Raw genomic sequence first — 23,936 nt, forward strand, 5'->3', positions numbered from 1 at the left:
GTTATCGATGTGAAGACAACCTACGATCCCGTATCAAACTTTTCCAGATATTCATGATGTTTTATCTGTAACTGCCCACTATAAAATTTACATCCTTGTAATTTTGCTTAGAATTCTCGGTGCATTTGTTTTCGAAATAAATGTGATGCTCATTATAAATACAATACCCAAACGATTGGCTTGAATGTCTCGATAATAAACCTGCTAATTTAAGTTTCGTGAATACGAAGAGTTGTTTCTTTCAATTTTGTGTAACTGTAAAAGCCAGTTGAACCACCAAGAGTTTTTCCAGGTTTTACGAAAAAGGCTTTCAATTGCATGTGGATATCCTTTTAACCACAACAGATTTACCCCACTTCGTACAGCTTGCACATTGTCTACCATCTCTTCTTAGAAGAATCACTGAAATGAATCTGCAAATCTACCAACGGCTGTTTCAACACACTCCTCTACATAATCAGTAGAAATATTATTTTCTCAATTCTAAAATTATTCCTGTATATTGCTTATCTATATTTTTTTCATTTTTTTTGCAATTCTAAATTTTTTTTTCTGGGAAATTGTTTATCAGTGTGAAAAATCTTACAATCCCTATTGTGATTGGTGGATGATTAATTACGATATTGTGATTCCCACCGTTTTGGTTTTTAGCTCGCCAATCTTATTCTGTATTCGAGATGTATATAAAGCACCCATGATATCCTCCTTCATTCCCACAACACGTCGCACAGATTTTTTTTTCCTTTTCAATACTCTGAATAGTTAATAACCAATATGTCTGGAAATTTCACTGGAACAGGCACAGGTGGAGATGTGTTCAAAGTCGATTTAAATGAACAATTTGATCGTGCCGATATGGTATGGATTGGCACTGCAAGTGTTTTGGTATGGATTATGATTCCTGGTGTGGGTCTCTTGTATTCAGGGATCTCCCGTAAGAAACATGCATTATCATTAATGTGGGCTGCTTTGATGGCTGCGTGTGTGGCAGCCTTCCAATGGTTCTGGTGGGGGTACTCGTTGGTTTTTGCCCACAATGGCTCTGTGTTTTTAGGGACCTTGCAAAACTTTTGTCTCAAGGATGTTTTGGGTGCACCATCTATTGTTAAAACCGTGCCCGATATCTTGTTCTGTCTTTACCAAGGGATGTTTGCTGCTGTCACTGCTATTTTGATGGCTGGTGCTGGGTGTGAACGTGCGAGATTAGGTCCTATGATGGTGTTTTTGTTTATCTGGTTGACTGTTGTTTACTGTCCTATTGCCTATTGGACATGGGGTGGAAATGGTTGGTTGGTCAGCTTAGGTGCATTGGATTTCGCCGGTGGCGGTCCAGTTCACGAAAACTCTGGGTTTGCTGCCTTGGCATACTCTCTCTGGTTGGGTAAGAGACATGACCCAGTTGCCAAGGGCAAAGTTCCAAAATACAAGCCACATTCGGTTTCCTCCATTGTTATGGGCACAATCTTTCTTTGGTTTGGTTGGTACGGTTTCAACGGTGGGTCCACTGGTAACTCTTCCATGCGTTCATGGTACGCCTGTGTCAATACCAATCTTGCTGCCGCAACTGGTGGGTTGACTTGGATGCTTGTCGATTGGTTCAGAACAGGTGGTAAGTGGTCGACTGTTGGTTTATGTATGGGTGCTATTGCTGGTCTTGTTGGTATCACTCCTGCTGCTGGTTACGTTCCCGTTTACACGTCAGTAATCTTCGGGATTGTTCCAGCCATTATTTGTAACTTTGCAGTAGACTTGAAGGACTTGTTGCAGATTGATGATGGTATGGACGTGTGGGCACTCCATGGTGTTGGTGGATTTGTTGGTAACTTTATGACTGGGTTATTTGCTGCAGACTACGTTGCCATGATTGATGGAACTGAGATTGATGGTGGGTGGATGAACCACCACTGGAAGCAATTGGGGTATCAGTTAGCAGGAAGCTGTGCAGTCGCTGCCTGGTCGTTCACTGTGACGTCCATTATTTTGCTTGCCATGGACAGAATCCCATTTCTCAGAATCCGTCTCCACGAAGACGAGGAAATGTTGGGAACCGACTTGGCCCAAATTGGTGAATATGCCTATTATGCTGATGACGATCCTGAAACCAACCCATACGTCTTGGAACCTATCCGTTCTACTACTATAAGCCAACCATTACCTCATATTGATGGTGTTGCTGATGGGTCTAGTAATAACGACTCAGGAGAAGCTAAAAATTAATTCAGTTCTTTTTTTTTTTCTCTAATTATTTTATACTTTTTTATTTAATACACAATAATACTGTACGCTCAACTCATGGCAAAACATCTCTCCACACTCTTGCCATTGTTGCCCCACCATTCGGGGAAATTGACTGTTTTACCTGCCGAGAAGAACAAGAAAATAAGTAAGATACTCAAATTAAGGCCAGTGTCCAAAGCAGCTGCCAACAAATAATTATACTTTTTCCATAAACTGTGCTTGTATCTGAATGCCCAAAACATTGTTATGGTCCCTCCAATGAATCTGGAAAAATATCCCGTTGAAAGGTTACCATAGAAGGTACTCATAGTAGAAAAGAATACAGTGGTGTTCCACAAATGGAACTTCAATTTCGATTTGGGAAACAATCGGTGAAGAAGATATAATACTAGTAGAGCACCAGCACCAAGCAAGAATCCATATGGCAATACTGGATAGTTTTTGAATAATCTATCTGGTCCCAAAATCACATACTGCACAGCGTTAGTGTTGTAACTGACAATGGTCTGGCCAGTCCATTGGTGAAGCTTGTCGACTTTTGTGCCATCCAAGAAATCTCTTTTGGACAGGATCACCCACCTTAAGGCGGCATAGTTGATGGGTACACCAATTAATTCTCCAAATATCTGCGAGAAAAATACTGCTCTTTGAGAAATGTGCATGTAATGGGCAATCTTTTGATCATTAAGAATATACTGGGCTCTGTAAAACAAATCCCCACCAACTGCACCATACACCATAGCTCCAGCTGGATGTCTTGACGTTTTGTTCTGAATCATATAACCATATAATAATTCATTGAAGGTACCAATGGGCAACTGGAAGTTGGATAGAGCATACAACCAAACTAAAGGAGTAACAATCACAGCACCAAAGGCAACTCCAACAAGAAGACACCACCACGGCATGAATAACGAGTTCGTTGCAAATATCACTAAAAGAGTGACAAATGCACATAAGAAAAGAATAGCGTACCAATACAATGGAACTTCTTCATAGGCTGCTTGAAGTTTATTCAACCTATCAGTGTATTGCAAATTTATGGACCCCTTTTGTTTTCTTGACTTCACCAATCTTTTGAGCGACCCTGACAAGCTTTTATAACCAAAAGCAACAACCCACATGAATCCACTAACATAGGCAGCATAATCGAAAAACATATTCCAAGCACGTTGGGCACCAAGATGCACTGGCCCAAGTTCTTCGTATCGGGTTTCGTTCAATCTTAAATTTGGCGTGAGCAACTCGGTAGTTGGGTACTTGGTACCGTTACCTAAAAACAAACTGTTTGACATTAACCCGTAAGGATAACTTGAAAGATCCCCCCATTTGGCAGCTGGGATCAATATCCATGCCCCAAGAACAAACGCAGCGAATTGTACTACTTGCACCCAGTACGGATACAACATAATACTCGAGGTGATATTTGACCAATCAAGGGAAAGATTAAGAAACCCCATTCCACCAAGACCAGATCCAATGAAATTGGCTGTATAGTTTTCTGGCGCAACCCAACAAAGAAAAGCCAACGAAGAAGTCATGGGGAATATATATTCCGGGAAAAACTGCCATATACATAAACCAATCAAGACAAAGAAAAACACTTTCATTTGCTTTGATGCTTGCTTGGCATCTTTGTCACTTTTACTTTGGGTTTGAAATAATGTTGTTTGCATCAAAGCTTGTGGCCATGTGAATTGAGGGTCATACAATAAGAAATTTCTGGCAATACCAGCAAATGAGTAACCAATAAACACAATCATCCACATGAAGAAAATGGCAACAGCAGGGTTGACAGTTTCACCATAGAAAAGTTCTGCCAACGCCAAAGGATTGGTACCCATGCTCCCCGTTGCACCACTATTTGCGGTGATTGTAATCAAAGCCGTTTCCTTGATAGACCAGGGCCCCGGGTTTAAATTGAACGACAATCTTCCAAAACCAACTTGCTTTTTAGGAAGAATTCTAGCTAGCCATTTGCCACACCAATGTGATGCGATTTGAACAAAAAAAATTGAATATGCTGCTGACGTTGTACGGAAAGAATTCATCGTATCAATAAATGCCCCAGGTATGATGAAAATTATTGATAGTATAAAGTAGCGGAAAGTAAGCACCGGAATGGTAGGATCATCTTCCAATGGAACAATCTCTCTGACCACCTTTGGTAGCTCTTCAACATCAGGTTCTAAAGCATTTTCAGAATTAGACTCAGCGTCTCTTTCAAGAACATCCACCTGTGGATCACCTTCCTTGGAAATTGTTTTAACAAATTCAGCCTCTTTGGACATTATGATTGTGATTGTTTTGATATCACAAATAATAATTACATGGAAGGGACTTTTAGTTTAATTTATAGTTAGATTTAAAGTCTAAGAAGAAGCCAGATATCATTGTGATATTGCTAATAATGCCGCAAATAAGTGATTCCACGTGATCTCTAATTTAGAAACTCAAATTAAAGAAAAAAAGAAAAGCCAGCTGTGGAGGTACTCGACCACCTGATGGCTATTGTGATGGATATTACGCTACATAAACCTACTTGGTTGGAATCCTTAGTTTGTGAAGCACCTAATGGTTTGGTAATGTTAATATCATTGAAGTTTGTGCTCAAGGTGGATCCTCTAAAAATATACGACTGCCAAGAACAAAATTGACATAAAATAATATTCGCCAAGAAACAAAGGAAATAGGGGCTTTTGGATATGGCAGATACTCTAATGTAATTCCATATATTCAACTCAACAGAATTCTTACATGGATACAGTACAACATGTCAATATTGGTACAAACCCTCGATGAGAATGGAATGTGTATGAAATTTAATTAATTATTAAAACAATGGTTGCAGATCACACGGCAAGAAAAAAGTCAATCTTGTCAATGCGTTTTCCTGTCATCGCTAATACGCCACAGTTGGGCTTAGCAATACATCAGCGGCAAAAAAATAAAAAAAGAAAAATCTCATCATTTAATGAAAAACCAAATATGAAAACATTGGATAACACAACTGTTGCTGTAATTGATAGTAAAAGGACAAACTTATAAGAAATAATCTATTCAGTAAAAGGCATAAGGAATACTATAATAGCTTAGAGTATAGCCACTTTAAAAACAGCCCATGACCATTATAGTCTCACAGTCAACCAGTAGTAAACGCATGCTAATGTGACGAGACCAAATGGCGCCAACTCTTTAAATGTTTGGGAACTCCTGCACGTTGCTCTCCATTCTTATTAGGGATATATACTTTTGAACCCTTACTATTGGTATCACCTATTAACAGTAGAACATATATTAATTATACATTAGCAATAGTACATATTATAATTCAACTTAGATTAAGGCAGCAAATGCGGCAATAACACCACCAATAGCAATAACTGGCATGTTACCAGCGTTGGCTGTTTCAGCAGACACGGAAGCAACATTAGCAGAAGAAGAAGATTGAGCAACAGAAGTTTCTTCAGCTTTAGAGGATTCTTCAGCCTTTGACGTCTCTTTAGCTCTGGAAGTTTCTGCTGCGGAGGACTTCTCAGTTGAAGCAGTTTGTTGTGCAACAGATGTTTCAGCTACTTTGCTTTCATGGGAAGTAGATGCAACAATAGTGGTGTCGGAGGTAGTGGCAAGCTCAGCAGCCGCAGATTTGGTGGCTGTTTCAACTGAAGTTGTTGCAGATGCAGCATTTGCAGCCTTAGCCAAAGCATCAGAAACACTTGATGGGATCATCCAGTATGGTTCCCCGACACCGGCAGATGAACAAATGGAAGTGGCCAAAGATTCAACAGAATCAACTTCTTTTCCCTTACAGTTTTTAGCAACACAGTCACCAATAGCACCACCAAATTGAGGCATGACACACAAACAACCAGTATCCCAGTATGGACATGGGGTGTTACTAGTACTTTGCTTGACACATTCTTTGGCACATTCTGGCAATTGGTCGTAGATTTTGTCAGCGAAACCGTTTATGGATGCAGTTTTAGCAACACTTGGGTAAGCAGTATATGCGTTTGTACCGTCTGAAGTGGCACTCACGGTAGCAGCTAAAGCAATGGAAACTATTGATAATAAAGAAAAAGACATCATCTTTTAGCGGATTTGACTTGAAGAAAATCATTTGAACCAAAAAAGGCAATCCAAATGTGACATATTTATAATCTCTAAATAAAAGGTATTTGACATCAGATGTTGATTCTCGGATAGAGAATACGAGAAGAAAATGAAATAAAATGACTGTTGTTCAATTCGAACAGTGTGTATAATAATGCAGATGCAGATTTGACTTTAATAGATGGAAAAATAAAACACATTTGTGCAGCAACAAACATAAAGATGCAAACAAGCATTTATTCGAGATGGATAGCATAAATCGTACCACTTTATTAAGAAATCTGTAGTTTCTCGTACCCGCGAATCCAATAGTAATTAATGTTCGGATTTTAAGCGAGATTGCGAGAATAAGTTTGTATCATATTTATTGGCAATGGAGAGTAGTTTTGGTAGGGAAACAAGACCAAGGTTATCTTAACGAACAATGTGTGTCTAAAGATTAAATATTTTTGTTAAATTTTGGGTAAAATTCTTTAACAACTTTTGAATCATTCAATCCTAAACTGAATACAACCATACATACCGAAAGCAAAAACACAATTGCATAATTATGGTCATTTCCACTCACCAAACCAAGATTGCACAGTCTTATTCCGTATAAACATTTATTAATAATCTATAAAACTGGCCAGTCTTAAAACTAGGCACGTGATGTTCACGTGATTAAACAAAACTGACACCACTACTATTTTTACATTTCTAACCAGTTAAACTATTCAAACCAAACAAGAACCCAAGTTCTCTTCTATTTAGTTGAGAAATCGATTTCATACCACGTTCATCAAGAGCACTTTCGATCAAATGTTTTTTCAGTTCCTGCAACTCCATAATACGATTCTCAACCGTGCCAGCAATCAAAACTCTGTGAACGAAAACTTCACGTGTTTGTCCAATTCGATGTGCCCTGCCCATAGCCTGCTCTTCAACAAACGGATTCCAAAATGGGTCCATAATGAAAACGTGATTGGCACAAGTCAACGTCAAACCTGCATTACCAGCTCGTAAGGAAAGTAACAAAACATTCTTGCTACTCTGATAAAACTCTTTAATAACGTTGTTCTTCACATCCATGGACATAGTACCATCGTATCTCAAAAACTCAATGTGTTGATTTTGTAAAACCAATGCCATTAAGTCAAACAAGGAGGTGAATTGGGAAAACACAATTACCTTTTCACCGGGATTTTTGGAGAAGAGCTCTAAAATCATTTCCAAACATTTATGAATCTTTGCTGACAGTTCAAACCCATTATCTCTTTTGATGAATTCTCTAATCAACGTCTGATTTGACTTGATTTTGTGCTGGTAATGTTGCGAGCAAAACTTCTGAACTTGTGACATCTCCAATTTCTGTATATGAAGCATATCGAAAATAAGAAATTCAGTCATATTGTGCTCTTTAACGGTTTTCTGACAATCTTTACATTCACCTATTCTATGCGGCAGCTCATCATCGTCATCTCCAGCATTGCAATTTTCAAAAAACGTATTGCAACATCCTTTACAAATAATATGACCACATTCACCAAAAATTAAAAGAGACGATTCAATGTCAATATTGTCAAAACAAACGGGACAAGCAGGAGTATTTTCAATGTTGCCTTCACCATTCAATGAGCCAATCAACAGGTGAACTTGCTGTTTAACCGATTCCTTCAAGTTGCGAGCATTGTTTAACATCAGTCTCCAGTCCAACTTAGAATTACTAGCCGAGGCTTCTGCTTCCGAATCCTTGACTTTAGCCCTGTATTCACCTATCTCCACAAGATACGAATGGCAGCAAGCCTGTCTTAACCTCAAAAGTAAAGTGAGAGCTGGAGCATTTTTAGTGTGCTCACCCAAAATCTTCTTAGCAGCTTTCTGTACTCTCAGTTCAATACTTTGATAATAAGCCAACTCATCATTCTCAAGAGTCACATAGTCTGACAAAACGTGTTTTTCAGGCAAATTCAAAATTGGAACACCATCAATTAGCGAATCTTTTGTTCGCCGTAAAAGAATGGACTTCAAAAGAACTTGAATCTTTTTCATACTTTCTTTGACATCATATTCATCGTAAAGGTCAGTTTTGCTTTTGATTGGCGTTAATATATCCGCTCTAAATTTCTCTTCAGAACAATAGGGTTGTATTTTCAAAAACCGTAAGAGAGGATATAGTTCCTCAATTCCATTCTGCATCGGCGTACCAGTCAAACAAAATCGGTATTGGGCCCTCAAGTACGTCATTGCTTTGGATGCTAACGCTTGCTTGTTCTTGATTGCTTGTGCTTCGTCTAAAATTATTCGATGAAACTGAGACTCTCTCGAGAAAAACGGTGACACATAAGACTTACCACCTCTAGATCGATTTGGAAAATAGTTTCTTTCATGTTGATGTTCTTTCAAATCTTCAGAAAAATGCTTTTTCCATTCTTGAACTAGTGTAGTATATGAAACCAATACTATATCGTACTCTTTCATTAGGTCGAAATCCTTCATCTTCTTTTTATCATCTCCATGATATATTCCAACCGAAAGAAAAACGTCTGACTTTGTCTTAGATTCAATTTCGGCCACCCATTGACGTAATAACGACACAGGCGCCACAATAAGATTACTACCCTTGCTGACCATCATTAATGCCAATGTTTGAATAGTCTTACCCAACCCCATATCATCTGCCAATATGCCACCTTTGGCTTTTGATGCTTCCATTCTTTTCATCCATGTCAACCCCATGCGCTGATGTTTCAACAAATTCACCTTTAATTCGGGAGGTGTTGGCTCCAATCCTTCCTCTAAATCCTCATCTGGTCTAATATTATCAATTAAATCCTTGATTTCCGATTCATCTACCCTAACTCTTTGTCTATCCGCAACTATTTGTGCCTCATATGGATTAAAAGCTGAGTTAGCAAGGTGTCCCACATTTCTAACACGTTGGTAGATCACTTCTAACTCCCTTTTTGTCAGTGAAATCATGGTTTCAATTTTGATTAGTATCTCCTGACATTTATTTAGTTTCATTTTTGGAGCTTTGGATAATTCGGTTTGTGTTTGAATAGCTTGTCTCAACTTTTGAACATCCGCATGGTTACCTAAACTTACAGCCTGAGTCAAGGCTTTACTTAAAGTGCCAATATTTTTTTTAAATTTCTCAATAGCGACCTGTGAAACCACAAGATCGCGTGAAATACTGTCTTTTTGCTTTTGCAAATTGATTAAATCGCTTGATCTGAGTCTTGCTCTGTTCTCAAGTTCTTCTTTAAAAATTGCATCAGCTTGCATATTGCCAACTTGAGGTACGGGAGCAGGTACATTATAAACACCAGTACTGGGTGCATTATTCACTTGAAAGGATCGAGAGCTAAGTATTTCCAAGTCGTCATCGCCATTGCCATTGCCATCATTGTTCTTAATTGGCATTTGTTTTCCTTGGTCATGCGGCACAAAGGACCCTGGTAATACTGGTTCTGGTTTAAGCTTCTCAGTAACTTGTTGATGGCTTGTGGTTGTTGAAGGTATCGAATTAGATTGATCAAACGACGTATCCTTCCAAGAAATATTTGCTACCTGTTGTTCATCTAGAACTTCGATATCTTCATCATCGCTCTCGTTATCAGGCTTTTTGTCGTCATCACTATCTGATAATGCAATTACTTCGATGGGTTCGCGTGGTTTGGTAATTGGACGAGCTAAAAGTTGAGGATTCATGTTATTATTATTGATATTATGATTTAAAGAAAAAGGGCTGGTGTTTCGCAGATGTAAAGACTCTAACCGCGGTTTCTTGATTGGTGGTTGATGACTAAAAGATGGTCGTAATGGTAAAGTATTTGCAGAAGCGGAATTTACCGCTGATATTGTGGGAAAAGGATTCTTGTATTCATGCTGATCTGTTGCTTGTTTCACATCGGTCCCATTGCCTGTTACAAAAGATGCGGGAGATGATGGTTGAGGATCTTGTTTTGGGGTATTTCTAATATCACTGTGTTGAGGATTTGTAAAGCTTTCTAATTTCTTAAACATCCCGCTAGTATGCCTTTCTGTTATTTAATTTCGGTGTTGATTAAATGGTTTGTGATACAGCTTTAAAAGAAATAGTTTCTTTTTTTTTTAAAAAAAAAAAAATACAAAAAAAACACACCAAAAACACAACAAATCAAGTGATGAAATTATCAACATAAAACTTTCTATTTTTCTTTTTTCCAATTTCGCTTACACCAAGAAGTACGGCAATATAGAGATCATCGATTCTACACCAAAGTCACATGAGATATGAGTATATTTGCAACAAGGCCATTGTAAGACTTAAGCTGTTGAACAAAGTAATAAACAAGTATCTCAGTTGTCGATATAGAAACTTTGAAAAATCTTTTGTCTTATTTTGTGCGTTAACTGTATCAACATAAAGGGAGACAAATACCCACAACAATTGACAAAGCAATGAAATGAATTGATTTATTATTATTCACATTTAGCCTTTAACAAGCCACTGGGTCTAACTCAAAAGCTTGTAGAATACATCGATTACCGTGTAATAAAAAGCTATTCAAACTATTTTGTTTTGAACACGCAAGAGTCATGGAAATGCTTCTACTCTCAGCGAAAACTAGGACGTTCTACAAACGGATTTTTGTGGAGTACACCTAAGCTTGCAGGAAAAATGAATAGATCCGTATTTGATTTGATTCGGGCAACACGCTATCTGATCCAAAGTACTCTCCAAATATATACCAGATATCATCACATAACGTAACAGTACTACAAAGAGAAAATGAAATACCTAATGTGATCGTGAAACTATAATATTTATGACGACAACAAAACTAACTTCTTTTTCTTTTTCTTTTTACCACCCCCAGCTTGCTCTTGTCTTGACATCTCCTCCTTTGCTTTACGAATCATCTCTTCTGCCTCCCAGTCATCGTCTTCGATTGCTGATTGAGAAGAAACCGCTTCATTCTTTGGTATACGAGTACCCCATACCGTTGTTTCATACTCTTTTTCAGACTCGGTTGACACATGTTGGTCAGATAATGCCGGTAAGTCCCTATTATCCACAATACTTAAACTGCCAAAGCCTAAAGTAGAATAACCTTGTTCAATTTCGGCTTCACCATTTTCGTGTAAAAAGAAATTTCTAGTTCTTGTTTCCTCTTCATTCATTGCTCGTTTCTTATCCCTCTCTTCTTTTCGCAACTTTCTCTTTGAATTATTTGATCTCTTCAACAAATCATCTTTAAAAATCTCCCAAGTTTCGGTACTAGTGAATTCACTATTGCTCCAATCACATTCTAAAAATCCTATTTCAGAACCCAAAGGCAAATGGCTCAAATATTTGTACCTGTTCATTGAAGTTTCAGCAGTCAATTCTTCATATCTAATGTTCTCGATCTGGGCAACTAATGATGAAGGCAACGTTGCATAATCATTATAGGTTGTCTTCAAAACTTTCATATCCAATGGTGACAATACGTACGTACAGCCCGCATTGAACCCAGTTTCATAGAAATAGTAAATTGAATGACTATTATCCGTAGTGTGAGAAGGATTTGGCTCCTTCACAACATTTTGCAACAATTTATTGTTCCACTGTTCAACCTCTTTATCAATATAAGCAATTGACTCAGCAACCAAACTGGAGTCATCACCATACACCAACTTCTCTTCTTCATAGGCAGCCATGATATCTCTTTTCTCTTCTTCATACATTTCAAGTATATATTGCGAGTCTCCTCTAAATATTCTCAGATACGGCAAAAGCTCAAACTGTTTTGTATCAGGAAAACCTCTAATATGACTATCAAATGCCAACAATTTAGGCAAAGCTAATATTTGATCCATCGGTCTAGCCATAAGGGTCATTACCACTTCGTCGCCAACTTTTGGAACTTCAAACCGCTCATCGACATTGTTCATCAAAACAGGTTTTAGTTCATGCTTTCTAATGATAGAAAAACATAACGGGCATTCTCGATATTTTTCCACAATGGCCGCAGATTCTCTCTTTTTAGCCTGCGGAACTTCATTACCCAACAAGGATAGGACACATTTCAAACAAATAATATGACCGCACGAAGTGATCATTCTGGGTGCTACAAAGTCATCAGTCAAACAAATTGGGCACGAATTCCCCCGTGGAGCAATGATTCGGATAATATCGTCCGTATCAACAGGGACATTTGGATCTAATTCTTGGACTCTATAATCTTTCCGACCATCAACAACAAATTTAAAGTTAACGTTTATAAACCTCATCCCCGTTAATTGAATCTTATTGTGAGAATACGGCCTCTTATGACTACTGCTTCTACGTCTTCTGTTCCGTTGCTGATTGCTGCGATATTCTTCCAGATCGCGGTATGACTGGAATTCTAATAAATGGTTGATCGAGATTTGATTTTTGGAGCCCTTGACCTTCTTCCCATTCTTCAATTGTGATTCAATAATATTCAACTCGTGGTCATTAGAATGATCGTACCGACTTTGTCTATTTTGTCTTTTCTGGTTCTTATTCGTTTGTTTAGAACGGTGGTTTTGCAGGGATTGTTTGTGCTGACCAGAAACAGAATTATCGTCTTTAGCCATGATGATAGCAGGATTACTTGTCGAGTTTGCCATTTCTATAAGCTATATATGCATAATGTAATGGTATGTGTTATCAGTTATGAAATGTAAAGTGTGGTAATAATATTTTGAAAACGATGAGGTGGTATTGATTGTGTTGGTTTTGATTTTAGTCAAGGCATTTTTTTTTTCTTCTTGCGTTTTCCATTACCAAACCGAACGAGAAGTGTTGATGAAAATGTGAAGGCAACACACATTATATGGAGCTTCCGCCAATAAATGATACCACCCGACAGCGAAGCCTGATCTTACAAATTATTGTTAGTTTCCGAACTTTATACTAGTATAAATTGAATGCTTTAATTTTTTGACAAATTAGATATAGTTTGGCATATTTATTCTTAGAGAGAGCTACTAAGAAAAAGAATCTTTTATGCAAATGGTTAAACCATGCCTATCACGCCAATGGTATTTTCAACAAAGTCACATTGTTATTGCCGGCCTTTATCTTGATTTCGGAAGCTGAAAGTGGATAATTTCCTGTTTTCTTTTTTGAGAGGCCAGGCAACCGTCTGCTTATTTATAGAAGAAGGAACAAGAGATACAACCAAGGAGAAGTTGCACGAAAATAGTACGAGTAAATAAAACTTTGGCAATCCGTAAATAAACGTACTGTATCAAAAATTTCCAGTCAACTTTAGCCAAAATTTGAAAATCTAACGTGTTCAGAAAGAATTCTATACGTTATGTAAGACCACTTATCAATTAGGTTTTAATTCAAAATGAAGCTGAGAAAATAGAATTCAGTTGACAAAAACGACAATAGAAATGCAATACGTATACCTCCATTGTCTAGCCCTTGAAGTGCCTTACATCCAAGCAGTTGAATAAGATTCTTTCTAAAAATTGCCGTTTTTTTTCAGATCCTAATGAGACAATCATTTAGACGTTAGATTGCATTTTTAGTCGCACGCCACATTTTTCCTCGGGCGAGATCGGCCTACTATGTGCCACAATAGCACTTTAATCTGAACAGGTATAATCAAGTATAGAGTACAGCCACTAAATCTATCTACTTCACAGCAATTGTTTTAGTGGTGACAATATATGCAATCATCTATCACGTCAATACCAGTTTAGATTGGTTTCCGGAACCGCTGAAAATTTTCCTCTTTGCATATTCTGATTGAACAATATCTCTACATCTTACAAGAATCTTTGATACACAAAACCAGGAATAAATTTATTGATTGTTTAATCACCTAATTTGATATAGAAGTGATTCAACTATGGCTTCATCTGATAGATCCACGACAATTACTACCCCTGATAATAAAATTGAGTTTTAGATAAGAAATAGGATTCTTAGTAGAACGGGGTCTATATAAAGGTGTAAATACCCTATCATTTCTTGTATCCATTTTTTAGTAGTCTTTTCTTCAACCAAATATAAACACATAATGGAGCCATCATTATCACAAGGAGCTGGTTTTGGTTTAATTATTGGCGGTGGTGTATTCTTCGCTGTTGTAATGAATTATGTTACTCACTTACAAAACAAATTTAGTCAGTATAATTCACACAAGGTTGACGAATTTGTATCTGGTAGCAGACGTGTTGGTTTTGGTCTCTTGTTAGCTGGTATTTTGCTGAGTTGGACATGGAGTTTAACTTTACTAGAATCTGCAGTCAAAAGCTACAGTATGGGCTTCTGTGGGTCATACTATTATGCTATTGGAGGACTTCTCCAAGTTTCAATTTTTTCAGTTATTTCCAGCAAAATCAAAAAAAATGCAAATTTGGTCACCACATTCCCAGAAATGGGGTACTTTAGATTTGGTGTACCTGGCCACTTAGCTTTCCTTTGGTGTGGGTTTGTGTGTAATGCAATCGTTAGCTCATGTATTCTTCTTGGAGGGTCTGCTGTACTTCACGCTGTAACCGGTGTTAGTCAATATGCTTCACTTTTCTTAATTCCTTTTGGGGTTGCCGTATATGTCTCATTTGGTGGATTGAGAGCCACATTCATATCAGATGCTTCACATACATTTATCATATTAATTTTTATTATTGTCTTTATGTTCGAAGTGTATGTTTCGAATGACAAAATAGGATCAGCACAAAAGATGTGGGAGTTATTGGAATCTTTACCTCCAGTCGAAAACAATTACCAAGGATCATATCTCACTTTTAGGTCTGAGCAGGGTGCCATATTCGCCGTGATTAGTGTTATCACCGGTATTGGTTTGGTTGTTGCTGATCAAGCATATCTTCAAAGAGCAGTTGCAGCTGACCCCAGAATTACCTCTAGGGCATATTTTTTTGCTGCTTTGTGTTGGTTCGTTATTCCCTTTGCAATGGGTGCTTCTTTGGGTCTTGGTGCCAGAGCTCTTTCTGTCTATCCAGATTTTCCAAAATTGACTGACTTTGAAGTTGGCGAAGGACTTCCTGCAGCCGCTGCTGCCACGTATTTGATGGGTAAGACAGGACTGGCAATGATAATCGTCATGATATTCTTTTCTGTCACTTCATCGTATGCGGGAGAATTAATTGCTACTTCCACTTTGGTTTCATACGACATTTATAAACGATATATCAACCCTACAGCAACACCTCCACAAGTTGTTAAAGTAGCAAAGTATTCTGTATTTGGATGGGCTATATTTTCGTCCTGTCTTGCTTCCATTTTTTATGGCGCTGCAAAAATATCCATGGGCTGGTTATTCAATTTTCTTGGGTGTGCTACAGCATCAGGTGTCTTTCCAATAGCCTTGGCTTTTACATGGAAAGATTTGAACCAGGCAGGTGCCGTCGGTGGCTCTGTAGGTGGTATGGTTCTAGCATTTATTGTTTGGTTGATTACTTGTAAAACATACACTGGAAGTATCACTGTTGACAACTTATCAAACCAATGGGTATCATTTGCTGGCAATGTCACAGCCTTGGTCATGGGAGGGGTGATATCTATTGTCTTATCTTTGATTTGGCCAGCAAATTTCGACTTTGACAACACTAGAAACAAGACCAGTTTGGCTGAACAGAATACTGAACTAATCAAACAAGAAAGTTCGGGAACCACTAAGCTCGACGAAACCAAGGATCAAAACGTGGAAATTGAAACAGAAATTGCAAATTCCGATTTGGATATGGATTTAAATGCCGAAATTGATCATAAACATTTGGATCAACAATTTAAAAAGTATACAATCTTGGTTATTGTTCTTGCTATAATATTCGTGTTTATCATTCCTGTGCCGTTGGGAGGTTCCCCCTATGTATTTTCGCCAAACTTTTTACTTGGTTGTGTGATTATTATCATTATTTGGTTATTCTTTTCTTTATTCTATGTCGTCATACTACCATTATTCGAAGCTAGGAAAACTCTTTGGCAAATCACCAAACAAATCTTAAGAATAGATTCAAAATCAGAATAAAATCAATATAAATAGTTAGTAACAGTTCTACTAATAAACTGTAATATCATTTAAAGTTGGTTAACACCTTGTATGTTAATGCAGTATTGGGTTGATTTAACACTAATATTTGCTCGTTCCATTTATGATTGTATCACGTTAAACATTAAGGAAGGGCAATATTGAGTGATTCAGTTTACATACCAAGCATTATGCTTTTGTTTAGTCTTTCTTTTCCCCTCTTGTCTTGGTATTAATTTTTGTCATTGCTGAATGCCGTCCTATTGAAGTTAATACGTAAAATGGAATCAGTCAGATCTGAAAATCTTATTCTACCGACCATCATATTAGAAGAAAATACGTCACATTCTCAATGTATGGGTCTACTTTGGTTGTTGATTTCTGAAACGCATTAAATGAGAGGATGATACCGGCGCATCGCATCGCCAGATAATGGAAAAAAAAATATCCCACAACTCAAGAAATCTCCATTAAATCATCTTCTGCAACCACTATGACTTCAGAAACTGTGATAGCACCATCATTGTCTACTGCACAGAATGACGGCACATTTACCTATGACAAAGTCAAATCCACCGCCAAAGAGAGAAAACACTTGAATTTGAAAAACCCACTGGATGCAAACGAGATCAAATCCAAAATATGGAACTACTATTCGTTGTCAGAATTGATTCAATATCTAGGACAAAAGGAAAACGACGATTTCAAGTACAAACGAATTACTTTACAGTTTCCAGATAATCTAATATGCGACTCTGCTACCATAGTGCATGAACTTCAACGAGAATTGAACATTGTCCCGCAAGCCAATCAAGACACAGGTGAATCCAATACCGCTCAAAGAGTCTGGATACTAGCAGACACCTCCTATTCTGCCTGCTGTGTGGATGAAGTGGCAGCCGAGCATGTCAGAAGCGATTTAGTGGTGCATTTTGGGGATGCATGTCTAAATGAGATTGATAAACTACAAGCAGTGTTTGTGTTGGGCAAACCTACACTCGATGTTGATGCAATAGTGAAACAGATAAAAACGGCTTACAGTACGGAGCAGAAAGTAGTTCTCATGTCTGATGCTCCTCACACGTATTTGCTACCCGAGATAGCGAAGCAATTGCCAGATTACGACATTCTAATTGCCGACTTGCCAAAAACTTCGAGAGCCAAAATAATAGGATACACGCCACCACCAACAGGGCACAAAAAATTCAACCGAGTTTTCAACACTGATACGGTTGAGTTTGGGAAATACGAATTGTTTCACATTACAAGTCCGGAGTCACCACGATTGCTACAGTTGACCACAAACTTTGCGTCTGTCACCACCTACGACCCGATCAGTGGCACTGTTTCTACTGGGCCATTCCCTAATCTAATGAGGAGATACAAGTATGTCCACCAAGCCAGAATGGCAGGAACAGTAGGTATTCTAGTCAACACGTTATCGCTTGCAAATACCAAAGTCTTGTTGAACACAATCAAAGAGAAAATCAAAGAGGCAGGGAAGAAACATTATATATTTGTTGTGGGGAAGCCCAATGTTGCCAAGTTGGCAAATTTTGAGAGTGTTGATATCTGGTGTATTTTAGGCTGTGACCACCAGGGAATTATAATCGACCAAATAAACGAATACTATAAACCAATTGTCACACCCTATGAGTTATTGCTTGGGTTGAGCGACGAGCTATCGTGGACAGGAAAATGGGTGGTTGATTACAAAAGTGTGTTGGAAGAGTATGGCAACGAGGTTATCCAACAGAATGAAGATCCTGACACCGACGAAGACTTGCCGCCAGTGTTTGACCCTGTGACTGGGAGATACGTCAGTACTTCGAAACCATTGAGACAGATAAACCATCTTATGGTGACGTCTAGTGAGCAAGGCGGTGTAGATGATCATGACAATCAATTAGTAAAGAGGTTTTCAAATGCAGTGGCCATTAAAGGAACGGTCAGCACGTCTGCTATTCACTTGCAAAATAGACACTGGACAGGGTTAGGAAGCGATTACACTGAGGACGAGAATGCAGCTGGAGCATTGGTTGAAGACGGGAGAAAAGGTATAGCCAGAGGATATGATATTTAGTTTACTRCCAACACTAATAAATAGCTCAATACACTACCGACTGCTAAGCCGGTGCTTAAAAAGACAGTTGTACACAAAAGTTTACTGTAGGATTTTCTCAAAAATCGAAGGAAATTAATTGAGTGCTATATAAAATAGCATTCTTCAGTATGAGTATAGTTCTAATATGATCGAAGCTTTACGTGCAGTTACCTATTTAAGTCCAGATCTGTTCAAACTTCATAAGCAAAAGCAATAAATCTTGTGTATTAATTGACTTGATACCTTGACTCAATTTCCGATTAAAAAAAATCCCGTATAGAGTACGTGTAACGACAATTATACCCCTTACAACTATCATGGGACAACCAGCATGATCTAAAAGCACAAATTGACAATAAATCTTACAAAGTCACTTCATGGTTATAACAGTATGCGTCTATAGTAATATAGGGAGTTGTATTTGTAGTAATTTATCAAAACATCTGTTGTAAGACCTCGTTTATTGCAGTTGTAATTGTGGTTGGCCTACCATATTATTTATTTTTCGCCGTTTAGAATTCCTTAAATCCTTAAACCAAGGTTAACGCGGAAATCAAAAGTAACTTGTCAGATTCGCTGATTTGTCTTTTCTCTATTCATTCTATAACATTAATACACTTTTACTAATACCAAACTTGTGCATTATTATTCATCTTTGAAAATGTTCAATTTTTCTGGGTCAACTAAGAAAAGAGTAGTTAATCTAGGTAATAAAAAACTGGGTTATAATAATAAAATCAATTTTTTAGAACAATCAAGATTACAACGACAAGAAAGAGAGTATCAAAAAAATAAGGAGAAATCAGCTATAATCATTCAGAATCATATTAGAAAATATCTTGATTTGAAAAAGAATTGTTTTGCAATTATAAATGATTGGTTAAATTTCCCAATTAATAATGAACAAGATTTTAATAGTTGGATTAATCAATTTATTAATTTGAGTAAATGGTATTTGTTAAAACAAGATGATGATTTGATATATCAAGTGATTAAATCATTAGTTGAGCAACTACTGGATAGTATGTTTGAGATCTATAATACTGATGGAGTGATACTTGCATTAAATAAATTGTTATCAGGTTTAAAAGACATCAATATTTTAGATTTAATTGTTCAAGCTTTGCATATTGTGATATCGAAAACGACAAATTTAGGGGAAGTACATGGAATGATCAACAATTTGGTCAAAGTTTTCAACAACTATGAATTATCGCCAAAACAAAGAGAGGTGGTTATTGATTTGATTTTCATGATTAATATACATGATTCCTATCATGATTTTATTAAAGTGTTAACTCTCGATTACTTTGACAGTGAAAACAAGAAGTACTTGCATGTCTTGAGAAACACAATTGGACCAACAACACGAATTTTACAATTTGATGACGAAGAGTTGATATCAATGCTTTCCACATATTTAGTAATCCATGGTAGTGAACAATTTACTCAATCTGACTTTTTATTCATCGGATCAGTATTGGAGAATATTCATTGTCGACTTAAATTAAAAGACGATGATGACGAAGAAGAAGAGTTTGATGCGAAAGATTATGAAGATGATTCTAAGTTAAATCTGAACTCCGCCTCAAACACGACTACAGTGTATATTAATGACAAGATATCTGATTCTTTGGACAAATTATATTCCCCTGTGTTCATTCAGGGGACTATTGATCTATTAAAAAATGAATCATCGGAATTAAAAAACCTTGCATTGAAAATATTACCAGCATTGATAAACTTGTACCCGGCACTCAAGGGGAAAATATGTATGTTATTATCTATTGTGCCCAACTGTTATAAATGGTTTTTCGAAACCATTAAAGAACATGAATTGTTTCAACTATTTATTAATTGCAACAAGGATTATGTAAAGACTCAGGAATTGGAAAACATTGATAAATCATCTATGGAGTCTTTTTGGCAGACGGTTTTTTTATTTGAAGAGCTGTATTCTTATTGGCTTATTGTTTCTAATGATTTGGAAAGTTTTAATCAAGATAAACTTCCAATAGATGATGTCAAGCAATTTATTGATTTCTTAAAAGTTGTATGCTTGACATTGATTTTTTCAAGTAATAGATCATTGTTTCCTCAATACATTAATTTGAAATCAATATCAACCACGTTATTAAACCAATTATATTTGAAAAATTTAAGAATGAAATTTTTACCAAGAGATTATTGGAACCTTAAAGATTTAGTGTTTAATGTGGATTTGATGTTGTCAATAATTGCTGAAGAAGAAGAATCAAGAATAAATGCCGAGGAAAATGACGAAGAAGAAATAGTTGGTCTTAAACGATTTAAACCAGTACCAATAGAAATATTATCGAAATTAGAAGTATTGAAAACTTTACCATTTTTCATTGAGTTTAACCATCGAGTGAAAATATTCCAAGCATTGATTGATTTGGATAAACAGAGAAATACATCATTTAACCCATTCATGTTTGATGAACCGAAACTAATAGCTAAAATCAACCGAGACAGTATATTAGAAGATGCATATAACGCATATCATAGACAAGGTGCAAATTTCAAAAATAGATTACAAGTTGAATTTTTCAACCAATATGGTAAAGAGGCAGGTATTGACGGTGGTGGAATCACCAAGGAATTTTTAACATGTGTTGTCAAAGAGGGCTTCAATCCTGACAATGCCTTTGAATTATTCAAAGAAACCGGTGATAATCAACTTTATCCAAATGATAAAATTTTTGAAATCTTGTATGTTGGCATGGATAGAGAATTCCAACAAATAAAACTTGATTATATTCGATTCTTGGGTATGATTGTTGGTAAATGTCTTTATGAAAATGTATTGATTGATGTTTCATTTGCTCCATTTTTTTTGAATAAATGGTGTAATGATGGTATGAAAAATTCCATTAATGATTTGAGTTATTTGGATAATGAACTTTTCAAAAATTTAATGAAACTTACAAAAATGACCAATGATGAATTAAAACAGTTGGAATTGACGTTTTCAATCAATTTAAAAATTGATAATAAATCTTACAACCTTGACTTATTACCAAATGGGGCTAACGTTGAAGTTGATCTGTCCAACATTCTAAACTATATCCATCAATTGGCTAATTACAAGTTGAACCAGTCATTGAAAATCCAAACTAAATATTTTTTGGAAGGATTATATTCCATGATATCGAAAAGTTGGTTAAGTATGTTTGATTGTTTTGAGTTACAAATGTTGATATCGGGTGGTAAAGACGATATAAACATTGATGATTGGAAAAATAATGTTGAATATGGTGGTTATTTGGACGATGATCCTGCTGTTATTATGTTTTGGGAAATTGTTGAAGAAATGACTCCACAAGAAAGATGTAAATTAATTAAATTTGTTACTTCTGTTAGTCGAGCCCCATTATTAGGATTTGGATCATTGGCACCTAAATTCGGTATTAGAAATTCTGGGAATGATTCGGTTAGATTACCCACAGCATCTACATGTGTAAATTTATTGAAATTGCCCAATTATCGAGATAAAAAGACAATGAGAGAAAAATTGTTATATGCAATCAACACTGAAGCTGGATTTGATTTATCTTAAAACATATAGATTTGTTTATTACTACTAATGACTATTATACATATTAGTTTTGTTTTTTACTTCTTCTTCTTCTTCTTCAGATCTGTATCAGAAAAACTTCAACACTAAAGAAAAAGTGTGCAATATCCAACATCTTTCAAGTTATGTATTATCTAGTTTCTTGATTTTCTTTTGTTTTTCAATACAACCTTTTGTTTAACACGTTTTTGTTCACTTTCACTTTCACTTTCATCTTCACTTTCCATTTCTTCATCTTCACTTATCATTTCTTCATCACCTTCTTCTTCTTCTTCAACCTCTATTTCTTCATCTTCTTCCATGGCATTTTCTTTAGCAGCTAATTTCTCGGCTTTTCTTCTTAATTCAACTTCTCTTAATCTTAATAATTCTGGATTATCAGCAACCAATTTTCTATCAGCAGCCAACTGTCTTTCTTTATTACCCTTCATTCTATTCTTATAGAATGCTCTTTCTCTTCTTTGTCTAATTTCTTCAATTCTACTCATACCTTTCAAAGTAGTGGCAACCAAATCTCTATTATATCTAACTGGAACATTTCTTCTAGCAGCAAATGTTAATGTAGAATCAACCACCAATTCTTTACCAGCAGCTTTTCTAAATGCTTTAGTCCAACGTAATTTTCTTGGGTTTCTACGTTGTTTGAATGCTTTATGACATTTAGAACGACAGAAACGGAATTCTTTGGCATCATTTCTTACAAATGTGATCCCATGTAATGGATATACCGGTGATGAACAAAAATGACATTGATAAATCCTCATTGTTGTAGATATATATGTATAATGTTATTGAAAAAAAGAAGGAGTAAATGAAAGGGGGGGGGGGTGGATGATAATGTTAGTTGGGGGTGGTTATTATAAAGAATATAGATAATGGAAAGTTTCCCTGTTTAATGAGATGAGTTAATTTTTTTTTTCTTTTTTTAAAAACTGAAAAAAAAAAAATATTTAAGAGCAGACAAAGATGAGAAAGCTGGGAAACTATTTATGCGACAGCGCCGCCAGTGCGAGTGCCAGTGCTAGGGCGAGAGCGATACCGCTAAATAATATTTGTATGGTGTTGTTCTTGAGACAAATTGAAAACCAACAAGAGAATTTTTGAAAAAGAGTGTGCAAGAAAAAATTTTCAATCTAATTGATCAATATTAGACTCGTATAGAACACACCACCTCCACCACTGATACTACTGCAATCATGGCACCATTAGAAGCACCAATATTAGCTATACCTGGAGAAAATAACACTCACCAACAGCAACAACAACAATTTCAATACACAGGTCAATTACAAAAGAAGAAAGCTGCCGAAGGATCAATAGAATGGTATTTTGATCAAACGATAAATTTCATGGGAGATCATCCTGTGATCACTGGTATAGGGGCATTTGCAGTAGCATATTTTGCTGCTGGATTTATTAAATCTAATCAACCAGGTATAAACGGGAAAGCATTTGTCAAAGGTGGATTTGGTGCTAAAATGACTGCCAAAGAAGCATTACAAATATTAAATTTGAAAGAAACTAATTTGAGTAAATTGAAATTAAAAGAACAACATAGAAAATTAATGATGGCTAATCATCCTGATAAAGGTGGTTCATCGTATATTGCCACCAAAATTAATGAAGCTAAAGATTTCTTAGATAAAAGAGGTGGTATGAAACCTAAATAGACTTTTCATATCAAGGCTGTTTTGTTTTTTGATAATAAACCCGATCATTTTAGTTTATTTTGTTTTATCTTCCCCCTTTTGAGTTTTTAGTTTTAGGCTGTAAATAGTTTTGGCATATTTATTTTTATCCATTTAACAAAAGAATTTATACATGTATTAAATGGCTTATTGTAGTGATATTCTTAATGTGAACTGTCGAAGTAAAGTCAATAGTGTAATATACCCAAGTG

General features: G+C 36.4%; 10 protein-coding genes across 10 annotated transcripts; 5 read left to right on the plus strand and 5 right to left on the minus strand. All coding sequences in view use genetic code 12, as the record gives it.

Moving 5' to 3' along the window:
* Nucleotides 1-774: 774 nt before the first annotated feature.
* On the plus strand, nt 775-2,217 carry MEP2 (ammonium permease; the record flags this gene model as incomplete). Its single annotated transcript, XM_708260.1, has 1 exon — nt 775-2,217. One exon carries the CDS (start codon nt 775-777, stop codon nt 2,215-2,217), a length of 1,443 nt encoding a protein of 480 aa, XP_713353.1.
* A 68-nt stretch (nt 2,218-2,285) lies between these two features.
* OPT7 (Opt7p) lies at nt 2,286-4,529 on the minus strand (the record flags this gene model as incomplete). Its single annotated transcript, XM_708261.2, has 1 exon — nt 2,286-4,529. The coding sequence occupies one exon, from the start codon at nt 4,527-4,529 to the stop codon at nt 2,286-2,288; it is 2,244 nt and encodes a 747-aa protein (XP_713354.2).
* A 1,045-nt stretch (nt 4,530-5,574) lies between these two features.
* PGA10 (Pga10p) lies at nt 5,575-6,327 on the minus strand (the record flags this gene model as incomplete). The annotated part of the gene is made up of 1 exon (XM_708262.2): nt 5,575-6,327. One exon carries the CDS (start codon nt 6,325-6,327, stop codon nt 5,575-5,577), a length of 753 nt encoding a protein of 250 aa, XP_713355.2.
* A 723-nt stretch (nt 6,328-7,050) lies between these two features.
* On the minus strand, nt 7,051-10,359 carry CAALFM_C400460CA (translocase; the record flags this gene model as incomplete). Its single annotated transcript, XM_708263.2, has 1 exon — nt 7,051-10,359. One exon carries the CDS (start codon nt 10,357-10,359, stop codon nt 7,051-7,053), a length of 3,309 nt encoding a protein of 1,102 aa, XP_713356.2.
* Nucleotides 10,360-11,142: 783 nt separating this feature from the next.
* Nucleotides 11,143-12,954, minus strand: CAALFM_C400470CA (uncharacterized protein; the record flags this gene model as incomplete). Its single annotated transcript, XM_708264.1, has 1 exon — nt 11,143-12,954. The coding sequence occupies one exon, from the start codon at nt 12,952-12,954 to the stop codon at nt 11,143-11,145; it is 1,812 nt and encodes a 603-aa protein (XP_713357.1).
* Nucleotides 12,955-14,360: 1,406 nt separating this feature from the next.
* On the plus strand, nt 14,361-16,334 carry DUR4 (Dur4p; the record flags this gene model as incomplete). Its single annotated transcript, XM_708265.1, has 1 exon — nt 14,361-16,334. The coding sequence occupies one exon, from the start codon at nt 14,361-14,363 to the stop codon at nt 16,332-16,334; it is 1,974 nt and encodes a 657-aa protein (XP_713358.1).
* A 493-nt stretch (nt 16,335-16,827) lies between these two features.
* Nucleotides 16,828-18,417, plus strand: CAALFM_C400490WA (uncharacterized protein; the record flags this gene model as incomplete). Its single annotated transcript, XM_708266.2, has 1 exon — nt 16,828-18,417. One exon carries the CDS (start codon nt 16,828-16,830, stop codon nt 18,415-18,417), a length of 1,590 nt encoding a protein of 529 aa, XP_713359.2.
* Nucleotides 18,418-19,099: 682 nt separating this feature from the next.
* CAALFM_C400500WA (ubiquitin-ubiquitin ligase) lies at nt 19,100-22,018 on the plus strand (the record flags this gene model as incomplete). The annotated part of the gene is made up of 1 exon (XM_704929.2): nt 19,100-22,018. One exon carries the CDS (start codon nt 19,100-19,102, stop codon nt 22,016-22,018), a length of 2,919 nt encoding a protein of 972 aa, XP_710021.2.
* Nucleotides 22,019-22,170: 152 nt separating this feature from the next.
* On the minus strand, nt 22,171-22,800 carry RLP24 (ATPase-activating ribosome biosynthesis protein; the record flags this gene model as incomplete). The annotated part of the gene is made up of 1 exon (XM_707552.1): nt 22,171-22,800. One exon carries the CDS (start codon nt 22,798-22,800, stop codon nt 22,171-22,173), a length of 630 nt encoding a protein of 209 aa, XP_712645.1.
* Nucleotides 22,801-23,232: 432 nt separating this feature from the next.
* Nucleotides 23,233-23,706, plus strand: PAM18 (Pam18p; the record flags this gene model as incomplete). The annotated part of the gene is made up of 1 exon (XM_707551.1): nt 23,233-23,706. The coding sequence occupies one exon, from the start codon at nt 23,233-23,235 to the stop codon at nt 23,704-23,706; it is 474 nt and encodes a 157-aa protein (XP_712644.1).
* Between the last annotated feature and the right edge of the window lie 230 nt (nt 23,707-23,936).

Source organism: Candida albicans, chromosome 4 (genome assembly GCF_000182965.3).
Source record: "Candida albicans SC5314 chromosome 4, complete sequence".
Classification (NCBI taxonomy): Eukaryota; Fungi; Ascomycota; class Pichiomycetes; order Serinales; family Debaryomycetaceae; genus Candida; species Candida albicans.